Source organism: Oncorhynchus masou, chromosome 32 (genome assembly GCF_036934945.1).
Source record: "Oncorhynchus masou masou isolate Uvic2021 chromosome 32, UVic_Omas_1.1, whole genome shotgun sequence".
NCBI lineage: Eukaryota > Metazoa > Chordata > Actinopteri > Salmoniformes > Salmonidae > Oncorhynchus > Oncorhynchus masou.
The window spans coordinates 10,819,175-10,837,079 of NC_088243.1; the positions used below are offsets into that span (position 1 = coordinate 10,819,175).

General features: G+C 44.5%; 1 protein-coding gene across 1 annotated transcript in view; it reads right to left on the reverse strand.

The window, feature by feature from the left end:
• LOC135526893 (dynein axonemal heavy chain 6-like) overlaps positions 1-17,905 on the reverse strand; it is a 57,244-nt gene that overhangs the window by 8,383 nt on the left and 30,956 nt on the right. The window contains exons 39-64 of the mRNA XM_064955561.1: positions 17,172-17,312; positions 16,861-17,028; positions 16,362-16,532; positions 15,324-15,491; positions 14,954-15,040; positions 13,971-14,168; positions 11,925-12,083; positions 11,635-11,826; positions 11,278-11,459; positions 11,040-11,148; positions 8,959-9,084; positions 8,299-8,393; positions 7,912-8,071; positions 7,528-7,659; positions 7,329-7,424; positions 7,032-7,172; positions 6,519-6,734; positions 5,935-6,165; positions 4,622-4,743; positions 4,203-4,447; positions 3,539-3,978; positions 1,985-2,180; positions 1,576-1,788; positions 902-1,005; positions 617-773; positions 180-390 (exon numbers count right to left, since the gene is read on the reverse strand). Coding sequence (XP_064811633.1) covers positions 180-390; positions 617-773; positions 902-1,005; positions 1,576-1,788; positions 1,985-2,180; positions 3,539-3,978; positions 4,203-4,447; positions 4,622-4,743; positions 5,935-6,165; positions 6,519-6,734; positions 7,032-7,172; positions 7,329-7,424; positions 7,528-7,659; positions 7,912-8,071; positions 8,299-8,393; positions 8,959-9,084; positions 11,040-11,148; positions 11,278-11,459; positions 11,635-11,826; positions 11,925-12,083; positions 13,971-14,168; positions 14,954-15,040; positions 15,324-15,491; positions 16,362-16,532; positions 16,861-17,028; positions 17,172-17,312 — 4,460 coding nt within the window. The remainder of the gene's footprint in view (positions 1-179; positions 391-616; positions 774-901; positions 1,006-1,575; positions 1,789-1,984; positions 2,181-3,538; positions 3,979-4,202; positions 4,448-4,621; positions 4,744-5,934; positions 6,166-6,518; positions 6,735-7,031; positions 7,173-7,328; positions 7,425-7,527; positions 7,660-7,911; positions 8,072-8,298; positions 8,394-8,958; positions 9,085-11,039; positions 11,149-11,277; positions 11,460-11,634; positions 11,827-11,924; positions 12,084-13,970; positions 14,169-14,953; positions 15,041-15,323; positions 15,492-16,361; positions 16,533-16,860; positions 17,029-17,171; positions 17,313-17,905) is intronic.

Below are 17,905 nucleotides of genomic sequence, written 5' to 3' on the forward strand. Positions count from 1 at the left end.
ACCTAACAGGACCACACCTAAAGGCATCTCACAGGACCCTCTGTGCTTCAACGTGGTTTCAAACCAACGTATACTACATCATATTGTCTCACACGACACTACCCATCAGCATAAAGACTATATTAAGACATAAAAACATGCAAAATAAAAGCTCAAAACAAGTGCTGTTGTACACTCACGAGTTGACGACAGTCTGCAGTCTGGGCATGAAGGAGGCGGCCAGGTGGCAGTTCTGCAGGAAGACCCAGCGGCCCTTGAGGACCTGGGCCTTGTAAATGAGCTCCTCTGCCCTGGGGCCCTGACCCTGACCCAGAGACACCATGTCCAGGTGCAGGCTGCTACCCCTCAGCTCCTGGGCCAGACGCACCAGGAGGGAAGCTGGGTCCATGCCTGAACAGACAGGGGAAGAATAAGGACATCAGACATGACCTAAAGCTGCTTGTACTACACCATATTGTCCAGGAATTTCAAAGGTGTAAAAGAAGCTTTGAGTGTCCCAGTGTCCATCCCAAATCCTACTAGTGAGAAAAAGGGTGGAACGAGCAGCCTAACACCAAGGTTATTACACAACAGTTAAGGGAGGATGTCTAGTACACAAGAGTAGCAGTAGTCTTACCAGGGGAAAGGAGGAATACGATGGGCACGTTGGCAGAGCAGCGCTCATACACCTCTCTCAGGGAGATCTTTCCAACCTCCAGGTACTTAGAACCCATCTTCTCTATGACAAAGGCTTTCACTGCCGTGTTCAGACACTCAGGCCTCAGGATCTTCACCTGGGAGATAAAGACAGCCTCAACAGAGTTCATCATATTTATCAAGGAGAATGTTTTGAGTTCTTACAAATCTGTAACCCACATGCATGCACACACGCGCACACACGCGCACACACACACACACACACCAAGATGATCTTCTGGAAGCCTGAGAGGCTCTCCCAGGGGAAGATGTGGACACACTTGGTGAGATGCCTGTCCTTCGAGGCTGCTGCTGACTGGGATGACTCTCCTGGACAGATAGACAGACAAACCACATCATGATGTCACACACACATTCATTCATGACACAGGAGGTGAGTTGGAATGAGATTCTATCGGTGAGGGGGAACGAGCTAGAATGAGATTCTATCGGTGAGGGGGAACGAGCTAGAATGAGATTCTATCGGTGAGGGGGAACGAGCTAGAATGAGATTCTATTGGTGAGGGGGAACGAGCTAGAATGAGATTCTATCGGTGAGGGGGAACGAGCTAGAATGAGATTCTATCGGTGAGGGGGAACGAGCTAGAATGAGATTCTATTGGTGAGGGGGAACGAGCTAGAATGGGATTCTATTGGTGAGGGGGAACGTGTATGGCTTGTCATTACCATGAAGAGGTTCTGTGAGATAAGTCAAGGAAATGATACTCTGTGGTGAATTCAAACACAATGTGCATCAGGGAACACAGGACAGAAAACCAGAGCAAGGTTCACTGGAGATGCCATAGTCAAGGCTCTTTTCTGCACAAGAGCTTCAAGGAATAAGTCAAGCAACCCAATGTTCACCAGGGAAGCTTCACGTTCCAGCGCAGCAACACCGACCTTCAGTACCAGAACCAGCGTGTCCAGTGTAGGGCTCACTGAGGAAGTCATAGAGGTTCCTAGCTTGCTGGAACATTTCCCACTGCAAACGGTTGGTCTGGATGGACTTGTAGAGGGTGGCGAAGCAGGGCAGGTGGGCACACAGGTACTGGCACTGTGCCCACATGCTGTCTGTCAGCCACGGGTGGTCCGGACGCTCGCCCAGGAGCTCCCCTAGTGAGACAATCACACACAGATGCACTCAGCAATTTTACTGTGGTCACCCCCCTTAATTACTCAAATGCTCACTCATTCATGGTCTACTTATTTTCCAATTGAAAGACAGTTTGGAGCCCTCTAAAGACAATCTCTGATTCAATATGCGACCTCATATTACTGACAGATGCCTGACACAGCAGGTATTTTTTACCTTCCTCCTGTTCGGCTCTCTTTGAGTCCATCATGCTGGCCAGCACAGCAGAGTGTAGGAATATCTTCCACTCTTCAGCAGGCAGGAACTCAGTGCTTCCCACTATCATGTTGTGCTTGTTGGTCTTCATGATGTTACAACACATCAGGAAGGAGAAAACCACCTGGTGGTCCACAAACAGGGCCAGGGACACTTCCTGGAGGGGGAAGGGGGAGAGAGAGAGAGTACGGAGGGGGAGAGAGAGAGTAAGGAGGGGGAGAGAGAGAGTGGGGGAGAGAGAGAGTGGGGGAGAGAGAGAGTATGGAGGGCGAGAGAGAGTAAGGAGGGCGAGAGAGAGAGAGAGAGAGTGGGGCGAGAGAGAGTAAGGTGGGAGAGAGAGAGTAAGGAGGGGGAGAGAGAGTAAGGAGGGGGAGAGAGAGAGTAAGGAGGGGGAGAGAGAGAGTAAAGAGGGGGAGAGAGAGTAAGGAGGGGGAGAGAGAGAGAGTGAGGGGGAGAGAGAGAGTGAGGGGGGTGAGATATTAAGGAGAGGAGATCCACAGCAGAAAGACTAGATAATATTGAGTATTTCACTAGTCTCGCATTTGAAAACTTCCAAGTTCCATTTTCACACTGTTTTTAGAACGAACAAACACCAGTGATGGATTTTACAACAAATATTTCAAAAAGTGGTATGTGTTCTTGTCCTATAAACCTGTTAATTCACTAGCTGGGTAGATGCTAGCCAGAAAACCAAATAGAGAAACTCAATCAAGCTCCACTTAAGATGCTTAAAACCCAAAAGAAAATAGCATGTTACCTGTCCATAATTGTTACTCTCATTACTGTTACCTTGTATATACTCTCAGTGATGGCGTTCATCATCATCAGTACTGTTACCTTGTATATACTCTCAGTGATGGCGTTCATCATCATCAATACTGTTACCTTGTATATAATTTCAGTGATGGCGTTCATCATCAATACTGTTACCTTGTATATACTCTCAGTGATGGCGTTCATCATCAATACTGTTACCTTGTATATACTCTCAGTGATGGCGTTCATCATCAATACTGTTACCTTGTATATAATCTCAGTGATGGCATTCATCATCAATACTGTTACCTTGTATATACTCTCAGTGATGGCGTTCATCATCAATACTGTTACCTTGTATATAATTTCAGTGATGGCATTCATCATCAATACTGTTACCTTGTATATACTCTCAGTGATGGCGTTCATCATCAATACTGTTACCTTGTATATAATTTCAGTGATGGCGTTCATCATCAATACTGTTACCTTGTATATAATTTCAGTGATGGCATTCATCATCAGTACTGTTACCTTGTATATACTCTCAGTGATGGCGTTCATCATCAATACTGTTACCTTGTATATAATTTCAGTGATGGCATTCATCATCAGTACTGTTACCTTGTATATACTCTCAGTGATGGCGTTCATCATCAATACTGTTACCTTGTATATAATTTCAGTGATGGCGTTCATCATCAATACTGTTACCTTGTATATAATTTCAGTGATGGCGTTCATCATCAGTACTGTTACCTTGTATATACTCTCAGTGATGGCGTTCATCATCTTGAGGAGACGAAGGTTAAAGTCCCCCATGTTGGGAGCACATGTTCCAGGTACCACCACAGCCCTCCTCAGGATTTTAGCTCCAGCCGGGCACAGGGTGCCCATCACAGGCATGGACACGTCCAGGGTGGGCCACTCCTGGCCTTCCGTAGCCACCTGCAAAGCTTTCACATACATGTCATTGAACCAGTCCAGGGAGAACTGGTACATGTAGTTGATCTGGGTGAGGTCGGCCAGGACAAAATACAGGTCTGCACCACGGTTAGCGATAGGGAGGTACTTCTTGCGGACCTCGTCGATCTCCTTCTCCTTGTCCTTAGCCGTTTCAACTCGCACGGAGATCTCATTGGAGGTGACCTTGGACTTTTTCAGGTTATCAACGAGGTCCTGGTCGTCCAATATGTGTCCTGAAGCAAGACAAAGTATTAGTGTTTTAATAGGTCACATTTTAGGTGAAGGGAGACAATGTGCTCATCTCTATCTTTTCTCTATCCTCTTAGTAAAAACAATAGTGAAAGAGTGCTCGAAGCAAAGCCAACAGTCGATCTTGATCAAGATTTTTACTTTACATTTAGGGACAGGTGGAACGGCACAAAATCCATCCACCCGTCCACCTCCCTCCCTCGCTCACCCTGGGTGTCCTGCAGCAGCAGCAGGGACCTGTTCTCCAGCTCGTGAAGGCTGAACAGGTCAGCAGTAATAGTGTGCAGGAGCTGGTTGTGGTGCAGCTCTAGCTCCGGCTGATACAGAGACACCGCGCTGGACAGCAGCTGCTCCTGCAGACACTCGTACTCTACCGAGAAGTTGATCAGCTTCACCAGGACACACACTGCCGGGAGGAAGTGGGGGTTGGGCAGACAGGTGGCCAGGTAGAGCCTTCGGTGAGAAAGAGAGGAGAGGGGAGAGGAGAAGGAAAAGGCAGGAGATGAGGAGGAGAGGAGTTGTGACAATTTATAAGACCTATTCCTACTGCTACAAATATGAACATTTATATTTTTAATGAAGGGTCATTTGATGAAAATAAGGGCTCAATTGAATGAATAAATGTACCTAAAGTTGGGATTGTACTCAATTTCAGTGTCTCCAATATTGATGAATGATTGACCGTCTCGTATTGTAAGGTTCTTGATCAGGATTGGCTGAAGACAGGGATCTATGTTCTCAAGAACATCCTGAAAACAGAAGAATGGTCAAAGGGAAGAATCGATAAGGACTAATAATCTTGATCTCATTTAGTACATCAGCTTCATTTAAGAAAACCCCTAAGCTAAGTTTCCATTCAATTGGCAACTGATTTTTATGTGAATATGCACAAATCTGCATAAAAACAATCCACATTTCCCACCAGAGATGTTTCCATCAAATTGACCTCTTGTGGATAAAAGGCTGTGCGTGATGACGTAGAGTACATAAAAATACCTTTTGTTATTAAATACCATCGCATTTTCATCATCCATCGCATTTTCAACTCTACTGATGGTTTTGTCACTAAAACTGTTGCGTTATATAATGAATGTGCCCACTCCAGTGTTGGCAAGCGGCCTCTAGCCAACAGTTCGCAGATACAGTGTGGGTATAGCCTACATCAGGGGTATTCATCTCTTACCTTACGAGGTCCGGAGCCTGCTGCTTTTCTGTTCTACCTGATAATTAATTGCACCCACCTGGTGTCCTAGTTCTAAATCAGTCCCTGATTAGAGGGCAACAGTGAAAAAAGGCAGTGAAACTTGCTTTGAGGTCTAGAGTTGAATTTGATGGGCCTACTTGATGAAGTTATTATGGACAAAAGAGCGCAATAATTTTTATTTGTCAAACGGCAGCTAAACATCAATCAGAATAAGACCATCTATATTTATTGGACAGCAGCATTAAGCTCATTACTGTGAACTTTCACCCCCCTGTGAAGTTCATCATAACTGATTTCATCATTCATGAGCCTAATAAATTGCATGTTTTCCCCGAGTCGTACGGGAGGACCACAACATATCATCGTATGACTCCACATTTACTTTGATAAGATGGTTATTAGATCAAAAGTTTCCACTGCTATTTCTCGCATACTTATTTTTACAGACACAAAAAGATCCCACCTTGTCTAGCGTATTTTGTTTTGTGGACATTTGGAATGTTTACAGACTGTTTCCATTCACATGTACTTTACTCTGATAAAAAGGTTGGATGGAAACCTGGTTACTGTTGGGAATCACAATCTTTGATTCTATATTGTAGAATTAAAATCAATCAAATGTGTATATTCTGGCAATACCTGAATAAGAGATCAACACAGAAGGCGCTGGAGGAAATTTGTCAAATAATCTATGCTCCCCAAAGAACTAAAAGGTATAAGTAGCCTAAGCAAGTACCTGAATAAGGACAGCGTCCCCCATGCGAATGGCCCTCTCCACTGTCTTCATATAGTTGGGGTCTGAGGCCAGCATCTTCCTGAGCCTGACCCCCTCCATAGAGCTTATCCACCTGGTGGCCTGGCCCTGGGGGTCGATCAGCAGGGGCCAGTGGGGACCGTTCTTCACGATCAAAGCATTCTCTGTGGAGTTCTGATCTGGTGGCAGGCCTGTGTTCTGCCAGTGTCTCACCTGAGGGAGATAAGATTTTTCGATATCATTAAAATGTTGAGAAAATAGCTAAATCTGGTGCATTATGGCAATACATGCCAAAACAAAATGCGTGCGTTGTTGTTTGCAATTTCTTAAAAATATTCTGTGAACATTCACATGAGATTGAGCTTTATGATCCTTTGAGATGGATACCACCCCAGAATGCTTGGAATCCACTATCGTGCGGAGCTATAGCTCTGAATTAAATTAGACTAATGTTAAGAGATTACTTGCACCACTGAATGTCGATCAGTGCATTTATGTGTCTGTCAATGCTGGCAATTTTATAAATTGCTTAGGATAAAAAAAAAACTGCTAAATGACCACATCACCTGGTTCTTCTCGGTCATGGCTGAGGTGAAGGTGTACTGAGGAGAGACAGGGATCTCCATGTTGTGGCAGAAGTCCAGCCACTTCTTCACCATGGCTTTACGGTAGTCGGCTGTCAGAGGTCCACAGTACGTGATGAATGCTGAGGAAACCATGACGTCACCCACTATGTGCTGCAGCTTGTTGTCCAGGTCACACACTGCCTTCTCCCAGCGATCCTGATACACAAGAGATACACACAGACACGCACAGGGCAACAGGCAGGTCAAATCAACAGAAAGCATGCATGGAAGAAATCAGCATTCAAAGTGTCATTGTAGGGATGCATCTCTTTTGGAGTTCAATTTGCACCTAAAACAGTGACATTTTCATCTAAAAAAACATATGTATCGGCAGAAATATCGGAATCTGTATATTTTGACTCCCAAAGACTCCCAAATCCATAAGTGCCATATTGGTCTGGATTTATGAAATTCAACAATATTTACTATTGTATAGGAACTGTTTGGTCGGACCTTTTCATTAGACATGGCTGATATGAGTGAAGCAGCTCTCTGCACTCTGTTCATGGTCCTCTCTTTACGTCTCCCCAGGTCCTGTCTCTCAGACACACTGGCATCGTAGCGGTCCTCCAAAGCTTTCTGATGCTCCTCGATCTAAACAGACAGCACAGAACAATAAATCATCAACCAATCAATCAATCAATCAATCAATCAATTCATTGATAAAAGCATACACTGAACGGAGCAACGAGCCCTTGTCATTTGTGTGAATGAATTATCAAACATGTTAACAAACAGTAAATATCTTACCTTCGATAGTCTTTTCTGTTTTTTCATCAGATTCGATTCTGATTTCACCAATGCTGCTTGGGCCACGTTGACTTTGTTCCGTTTGGGCTCAATTATCTGGGGAAGATAGGACATCAATATAACACTGTTGCATTCATGATTAACAATAAGGTAATATTTCCTTCTGGAGAACTAAAGGCACACAACAGTCAAAGTGTACCTTGTAGACTTCATGGTAGTGCTCCAAAGCCAGCACCCAGAGGCACATAGAACGACAGGCTATAGACACCATGCCCACCTTGGCAGGGTTAAAGTCAGGACACTTAGAATACCTCCTCAACTTCAGAAACACCTACAGCAATTCAAACATAGTATCATGCACTATTATAATATAATATATGCCATTTAGCAGACACTTTTATGCAATGCGTGCATTTTCCCTAGCGGGAATCAAAATCACAACCCTTGGCGCTGTAAGCGTTATGCTCTACCGACTGAGCCACACAGGACCACAAGACACTTATAAACAAGTATAACAAACAAGAGAATCTAAAGCTAGAAGATAAGCACATCTCAAGGTATGATTGGGGCCTAAATACTGTACCTTCTCTGGCAGGCTGTCTTTGTCCAGGCTGACCAGTCTCTTGAGGAAGCCAGGGTCTCCTAGCAGCTGTTTAGCTGTAGTCCAGTCAGGCCTCTGCTGTAGCAGGATGCAGACTGCATGCATCACTGTCAGGACCAGTTCTGGAGGCTTGGTGTATACTCTGGAGCCAAAAAATGAACAGGAGATCAATACATTCAATTCAGAATGAATTCACTATTACATATCGACAGTGTGTCATATTGATTCGTTGCGTCAAAACATTAGTTCTACTTGGAAAAATGTTTCGATCAGGTAAATTTGACAACAATATTGTAACCCCCCCCAAAGTGTTTATGAAAGGAAAAGGCATGCTTAGGTGAAGAATTAAGCATGATTTTATTCACTTGCCTTATTTCTGAAATGTCGCTCTTTTGCAGAGCATCTAAAGCTGAAACTGCTTTCTCCAGCAGAGGCAAAACTTTATTCAAATCTGCCGTGGCATCCTACAGTTTTACAACACACAATGGGAACAAATTATTTACATAAACAAAATGTTACCCACAGTCAACAGAGAACACATTTATCAAAGGGTGAGTGTGAGTGTATGTAGAACTCTCATAAAAACATATTGATATTCTCCTCACCTCTGCATATTTAAATTCACCTCTGCATATTCATATTGATGTTCTCCTCACCTCTGCATATTGATGTTCACCTCACCTCTGCATATTCACATTGATGTTCACCTCACCTCTGCATATTGATGTTCACCTCACCTCTGCATATTCACATTGATGTTCACCTCACCTCTGCATATTCACATTGATGTTCACCTCACCTCTGCATATTCACATTGATGTTCACCTCACCTCTGCATATTCACATTGATGTTCACCTCACCTCTGCATATTCACATTGATGTTCACCTCACCTCTGCATATTGATGTTCACCTCACCTCTGCATATTCACATTGATGTTCACCTCACCTCTGCATATTCACATTGATGTTCACCTCACCTCTGCATATTGATGTTCACCTCACCTCTGCATATTGATGTTCACCTCACCTCTGCATATTCATGAACGATCCGTGTTTCTTGCACCATCATGTCTTCTTCGATTTTGACGATGGCTCGGACTTGTTCCACAGCTTGAGAATCCTCTTTCAGTTTTCCCATCAATATCTCTATTTCCTGTCCAAAACACAGTCAGTCACACACAATCAGTCAGTCAGCCACACACACACACACACAATCAGTCAGTCAGTCAGTCAGTCAGTCAGCCAGCCAGTCACACACATAATCAGTCAGTCAGCCACACACACACACACAGTCAGTCAGTCAGTCACACACAGTCAGTCACACACACACACAATCAGTCAGTCACACACACAATCAGTCAGTCAGTCACACACAGTCAGCCACACACACAGTCACACACAGTCAGCCACACACACAATCAGTCAGTCAGTCAGACACACACACAATCAGTCAGTCACACACACACAATCAGTCAGTCACACACACACACAATCAGTCAGTCACACACAATCAGTCAGTCACACACACACAATCAGTCAGTCAGTCAGTCAGTCACACATACACAATCAGTCAGTCAGTCAGTCAGTCAGTCAGTCACACACACAATCAGTCAGTCAGTCAGTCACACACACAATCAGTCAGTCAGTCAGTCACACACACACAATCAGTCAGTCAGTCAGTCAGTCACACATACACAATCAGTCAGTCAGTCAGTCAGTCACACACACAATCAGTCAGTCAGTCACACACACAATCAGTCAGTCACACACACACAATCAGTCAGTCACACACAATCAGTCAGTCAGTCAGTCACACACACACAATCAGTCAGTCAGTCAGTCAGTCACACATACACAATCAGTCAGTCAGTCAGTCAGTCAGTCAGTCAGTCACACACACAATCAGTCAGTCAGTCAGTCACACACACAATCAGTCAGTCAGTCAGTCACACACACACAATCAGTCAGTCAGTCAGTCAGTCAGTCACACATACACAATCAGTCAGTCAGTCAGTCAGTCAGTCACACACACAATCAGTCAGTCAGTCACACACACAATCAGTCAGTCAGTCAGTCACACACACACAATCAGTCAGTCAGTCACACACACAATCAGTCAGTCAGTCACACACACAATCAGTCAGTCAGTCAGACACACACACAATCAGTCAGTCACACACACACAATCAGTCAGTCACACACACACACAATCAGTCAGTCACACACAATCAGTCAGTCAGTCAGTCACACACACACAATCAGTCAGTCAGTCAGTCAGTCACACATACACAATCAGTCAGTCAGTCAGTCAGTCAGTCACACACACACAATCAGTCAGTCACACACACAATCAGTCAGTCAGTCAGTCACACACACACAATCAGTCAGTCAGTCAGTCAGTCACACATACACAATCAGTCAGTCAGTCAGTCAGTCAGTCACACACACAATCAGTCAGTCAGTCACACACACACAATCAGTCAGTCAGTCACACACACAATCAGTCAGTCAGTCAGTCACACACACACAATCAGTCAGTCAGTCACACACACACAATCAGTCAGTCAGTCAGTCAGTCAGTCACACACACAATCAGTCAGTCAGTCAGTCACACACACACAATCAGTCAGTCAGTCACACACACACAATCAGTCAGTCAGTCAGTCAGTCACACACACACAATCAGTCAGTCACACACACACAATCAGTCAGTCAGTCAGTCAGTCAGTCACACACACTCAGTCAGTCAGTCACACACACACAATCAGTCAGCCAGTCACACACACACATCAGTCAGTCAGTCACACACACACACAATCAGTCAGTCAGTCACTCACACAATCAGTCAGTCAGTCACACACACACAATCAGTCAGTCAGTCACTCACACAATCAGTCAGTCAGTCACACACACAATCAGTCAGTCAGTCACACACACAATCAGCCAGTCACACACACACACACACACACACAGCCAGTCACACACACAATCAGTCAGTCACACACACACACACAATCAGTCAGTCACACACACACAATCAATTAGTCACACTCTCTCTTTCTCTCAAAATCTGAACACCCTATCTTGATATTGAATCCTCTTATTTACCTTTGACTTCTCCTCTATCTGTGGGCCTAGAGCTAGAAGTTCATCTTGCATGACAGTGACTAGAGATGTTGCCTCAGATAATATAGAGAGTCCGTTACTAAAACGATCTCTGTGGGAAAAAACAGACAATATTACAGTCCTTTTAATATTACTCTCCACTCAGCAAACATAATTTCCAAGAAAATAACAGTCATAACCAACAACTCAATCAATCAATAGATCAACCTCCAGCCTTAACCTGACATTATGGAGCTTAGACCCCTCTGAATGACACATCTTGGTGAAGGTGTCTATGTACTCGATGAAAGTGCTGGGGACTATGTAGTAGGGCCTTCTCATCTCCTGCAGATACTGAGCAGCCATCTGGGTTGAGCTCTGGTGGATATCCACACACACTCTGGCTACCTTGTTCTGCAGGACCTGAAAGGTAAACAACTGGGGTTCCAGATTCTGGACATAATCTTCATTCAATATGTACAATTAACCTTATTTTGTTTTTGGTTTATTTCATGTACACATTTGCAGATAGAGGTTGAATTGTAGTGCACATACAAATAGCGCTTGTCATTATCTGGTGAATGAGGAACTACTGTACCTGTCCGAGCCAGTCAAAGTGGTCAGAGTTGATGGTGCTGTTGGCTACCTGCAGCAGAGCATCTTTAGACCACTCACTGTACCAGTCTATGTTACAACAGGAGAGCAGGGCCGGGTGGGCCCAACAGTACTGTCTCAGACGCATCCCAGCAGGGCTCAGGGCCAGGACGATGTGTAGTCTCTGATGAACTTGCTAAAGAAGAAGAAGTTAAATACTTCTTCTCAAACCATTGCATAAATCAACAAACGAACGAACACACGAACACACCTGAATATTATACCGTACTGTACCTCTATGAAATAAGAGTACATCTCCTCTCTATTTTCACCGATAGAGCTCTCCATGGATGACTTGAGATCCACAGTGATTGAATCAATCTCATCGTTGTCAAACAGGCCAGGGACATCACCATATTTCAGAATGCAGTTCAGATCCTCAAGGACTGACTCCTTTGAACAAAACACAGAGAAGATGTCACAGGTGATCAATAGAATGGACTACTTTTACCAACGATACCGATCTAGGGACCAGGCTGCTAACGACAGTACGTAACATCTGAACCAGGCTAGCTAACGACAGTACGTAACATCTGAACCAGGCTAGCTAATGATAGTACGTAACATCTGAACCAGGCTAGCTAACGACAGTACGTAACATCTGAACCAGGCTAGCTAATGATAGTACGTAACATCTGAACCAGGCTAGCTAATAATAGTACGTAACATCTGAACCAGGCTAGCTAATGACAGTACGTAACATCTGAACCAGGCTAGCTAACGATAGTATGTAACATCTGAACCAGGCTAGCTAATGATAGTACGTAACATCTGAACCAGGCTAGGTAATGATAGTACGTAACATCTGAACCAGGCTAGCTAATTAATAGTACGTAACATCTGAACCAGGCTAGCTAACGACAGTACGTAACATCTGAACCAGGCTAGCTAATGATAGTACGTAACATCTGAACCAGGCTAGCTAATAATAGTACGTAACATCTGAACCAGGCTAGCTAACGACAGTACGTAACATCTGAACCAGGCTAGCTAACGACAGTACATAACATCTGAACCAGGCTAGCTAATAATAGTACGTAACATCTGAACCAGGCTAGCTAATAATAGTACGTAACATCTGAACCAGGCTAGCTAATAATAGTACGTAACATCTGAACCAGGCTAGCTAATGATAGTACGTAACATCTGAACCAGGCTAGCTAATAATAGTACGTAACATCTGAACCAGGCTAGCTAACGACAGTACGTAACATCTGAACCAGGCTAGCTAACGACAGTACATAACATCTGAACCAGGCTAGCTAATAATAGTACGTAACATCTGAACCAGGCTAGCTAATAATAGTACGTAACATCTGAACCAGGCTAGCTAATAATAGTACGTAACATCTGAACCAGGCTAGCTAATGATAGTACGTAACATCTGAACCAGGCTAGCTAATAATAGTACGTAACATCTGAACCAGGCTAGCTAATAATAGTACGTAACATCTGAACCAGGCTAGCTAATAATAGTACGTAACATCTGAACCAGGCTAGCTAATGATAGTACGTAACATCTGAACCAGGCTAGCTAACGACAGTACGTAACATCTGAACCAGGCTAGCTAATAATAGTACGTAACATCTGAACCAGGCTAGCTAATAATAGTACGTAACATCTGAACCAGGCTAGCTAATAATAGTACGTAACAGAGCGTCTGCTAAATGACTTAAATGTAAATGTAAATCTGAACCAGGCTAGCTAATAATAGTACGTAACATCTGAACCAGGCTAGCTAATAATAGTACGTAACATCTGAACCAGGCTAGCTAATGATAGTACGTAACATCTGAACCAGGCTAGCTAATAATAGTACGTAACATCTGAACCAGGCTAGCTAATGATAGTACGTAACATCTGAACCAGGCTAGCTAATAATAGTACGTAACATCTGAACCAGGCTAGCTAATAATAGTACGTAACATCTGAACCAGGCTAGCTAATAATAGTACGTAACATCTGAACCAGGCTACCTAATAATAGTACGTAACATCTGAACCAGGCTAGCTAATAATAGTACGTAACATCTGAACCAGGCTACCTAATAATAGTACGTAACATCTGAACCAGGCTAGCTAATGATAGTACGTAACATCTGAACCAGGCTAGCTAATGATAGTACGTAACATCTGAACCAGGCAGTATGTAACAGATATGACAGTACGACAGTACGTAACAGATATGAACCAGGCTAGATAACAACAGTACGTAACAGATATGGACCAACTAATCTTCTCTAACTCATCTTCCTACTGTCTTTCACACTTTAAACGGACCTTGACAATGTCTGAGTCAGTGATGAGCAGCACAGTGTTTTTACGTTGGATCCCGGCCAGTCTGAACACCCTCTTGAGGTCATCTCTGAAGTCTGAGTAGCTGCAGTTCCGGCAGACAGACAGCCTGTAGAGATGGCTTCCAGACACATGACAGGCCAGAGTCACACATTCCTCCTTCCCTGTGCCATCCAGTCCAATCTACACAGAGGGAATAAAGTGGTCAGTCATTATCAGTAATCAATCAATTGATCAATCATTCAATCAATGAATCAATCGATCAAATAGCAGGAAGGAGCCATGAACGTGTAATAGTGATGCAATAGCCATTGGGAACCTGAACAACATATTATTGAGCTATATGGTTTACCTTCAGTTAGTATAGTATTATTCAATTAAAACAGTTCTAATTCAAGCGAACAGGAGAGCTACAATGATAACTACACAAAGAGTGGAGAACGATACCGAGGGAGTTTTTTTCCCTTTCCCTCCGATGACAAAACATTGACGACCAATCAAAAACAGGTTATATTAAATCTTTGTTGTTTGTAGGTGCGCGAGGCTGCTCGGAGAGAAGAGACGGCAGAGGGCGAGGTAAGCTTGCCTGAATAACTGGGCATGTGTGAGTATATTGGTGGCCACATTAATTACATGTACGTTGAAGTGTTATTTGCGAACACACCCTGACGAACGAACACACGAACACACCTGAAGCGGCGAATGGTCTGTGTTGTTACTATGACAATGAACACACCCTGAATCACCGAATGGTCTGTGTTGTCACTATGACAACGAATACACGTTATTACTAGGCCTACAGCTGCCACAGGATGTCTTGATCAGTTGACTGACAGGTGTACTGCAGAATGATAAACGGTCCGTTTCTAATTTACCGTTACAGTTACCGCCCACACTCTAAAAGAGAGCATACAGGGAAAGTGTCTCAGTGACATCAGAGATCTAAAAGGTGTGTCCAGGACAGGTACCAGCATCATGTGTGCTCCCTTCAATCTGAAAACCCGGGCGGCTCTAGTGATGTGTTCCACTGCCTCCCTGAAAAACACCATGGGGAACTACACACACACAGACACACACAGACACACACACACACACACACACACACACACACACACACACACACACACACACACACACACACACACACACACACACACACACACTATTTACAAAATACATTTGTTATTATCATGCAGATATTAATCTTATCAAGATTGCACATTGGTAGCTTACTGTACTGTAAAGAAATAGTCAAATCAAATCAAATTATATTGATAACATCCACGTGTTTAGCAGATGCTATTGTGGGTGAGTCAGTGTGGCTAAAGTGAAATGTACCTGAGAGGCTTTCCTTCCATGACTAGCGTGACACTCCTCCAGTACAGCCTGGATCTTCTTCAACTCTGGTAGGTGCTTATAGATCCTTGAAGCAGTTGGGATGCTCATATCCAGGAAGTCTCCGAATGCTATGGGTTCTCTCATCAGCTCCTCTGGTGGCCAGGACACCTTAACAGTCATGCATGAACAAGTTACAAGAAAAAGTAACTGGAAAGTAATTTTACACTCAGTGTCCAGTGGCCAGTTTATTAGGTACACTATCCCGTTCATGGTTCGCTCCTACAGACAGTGAGTCACGTGACTGTGGCTTGCTATATAAAGCAGGCAGACATGCATAGTTACAGTCTTGTCCCATCGCTGCAACTCCCCTACGGACTCGGGAAAGGCAAAGGTCGAGAGCCATGTGTCCTCCGAAACACAACCCTGCCAAGCCACACTGCTTCTTGACACACTGCTCGCTTAACCCAGAAGCCAGCCACACCGCATGTGTTGGAGGGAACACGGTACAACTGGTGACCAAAGTCAACGTGCATGCGCCCGGCCGTGCCACAAGGAGTCGCTAGAGCACAATGGGACAAGAACATCCCAGCCGGCCAAACCCTCCCCTAACCCGGACGAGGCTGCGCCAATTGTGCGCTGCATCATGGGTCTCCCGGTCGCAACCGGCTGCGACATAGCCTTTGATCGAACCCGGGTCTGTAGTGACGCCTCAAGCACTGCGATGCAGACTACAGCGCCATTCGGGAGGCACGTTTAACTATTTTCAACACAAATTTGGTTGTCTCACCTAGCTATCTGAAGATAAATGCACTAACTTTAAGTCGCTCTGTGAAAGACCGTCTGCAAAATGTCCCCAAATAAAACCTTTTATAAATGCAACACAGGAATCAAAATGTGCATAAGCTTGGCATAAATGGATTACATTAGAAGAAAAGAGAACTCATTCTGAATGGCCTGAAGTGCGTCTAGAGTACACATTTCAGCAGTTGAGTTACTGTGTACACGTGAGACCACTCTTGACACGGTGGCTACCAGTACCTTGAAGTAACTGTGCAGCTCGTTGGACAGTATCTGAAAGAACAGTTCTCTGTCCTGCTCGTTGACCAGGCGGTCGTGGAACACTCTGGAGGTCTCGTGGGAAAACAGGTAGGCTGCAGCCTCCTCTGAGTTTAGCTCAGAGTCGCTGGCCTGCATCAGTCCCTGGACCACCTATAGAGAGATTACCAATGAGTTCAGCTGAGAGTCGCTGGTCTGCATCAGGCCTTGGACCAGCTATAGAGAGAATACCATTGCATATCAATAGTCAAGCGCCTCTCTCTATACCTAAGCTAATCACAGTGTTTAAGGGGATCAGTTTGAGTAAGGCGAGGTGCAGAATCACTCATGTTGATCACATAATGAGTAGTTAGGTGCAGTGCAAGGTGACTTGTAGATCAGTGATTCTGTGCAGTCTGACTGTATTGTAGACGATCTTAAACACACACAATAGTAAAAGGCAGTGGAAGAAGAGAAACCAATGAGAATGTGTGTGTCTTACCTTGGACAGGTCTCGGAGGTTAAATGTGTAGTGGTATTTGGCTGGAGTGGGCATCATGCGTTGACACATCTCATTGTAGACAGTGATGGAGGCAGACACCAAGGCCTCTCTGCATTTACGCACCTCCTTGGAGAAATCTCTGATACCAAAGAACTTCCCGAGTTGGACCTGGTTGATATACCAGACAGAAAGCATTTCAGGTACTTCCCCTAATTTGATATTACATAGCGACACAGCTGGCACTTACACATACAGTAGGCTTAGTATAGGATGTGCTGCAGCTAATCAACTAAAGACTGAGAGGCAATGACCTGGAAGATGTGTTGCATGGTGTTGCTAGAGGGGTGTGGCAGCAGCAGGACAGAGAAGTGTCTTAGCAGACGGGGGCTGAGGTTCTGACGGCCCCCACCCGGAGGGGCACAGGCTGCACACAGAGTCACATCCTGGATGCCCTGCAGATACAGATATTTAAACATCATTGTTCCAGTATATATTCATTAATAAGATAGACCTGGAGCCTTTCGAGTGGCGCAGCGGTCTAAGGCACTGCATTACAGTGTTGAGGTTTCACTACAGCCTGGGGTTTGATCCGAGGCTGTGTCAAAGCTGGCCGTGACCGGAAGTCCCATAGGGCGGTGCACAATTGGCCCAGCGTCATTCGGGTTAGGGGAGGGTTTGGCCGGGGGGCTTTTCTTGGCTCATCGCACTCTAGCGACTCCTTGTGACGGGCCAGGTGCCTGCAGGCTGACTTCAGTCATCAGTTGACTTCAGTCGTCAGTGTTTCCTCCAATACTAGAGTGTGGCTGGCTTCCAGGTTAAGCGAGTAGGTGTAGGGGGCAGCATTGGGAATTTTGGATGAAAAGCGTGCCCAAATTAAACTGCCTGCTACTCAGCCATAATAGCTAGAATATGCATACACTCTGAAGTTGGATCTAAAATTCCATGTATTACACTTGTATCTTTTAGCAATGTTTATTATGAGTATTTCTGTAAATTGATGCGGCTCTCTGCAAAATCACCAGATGTTTTAGAACTACATAACGCG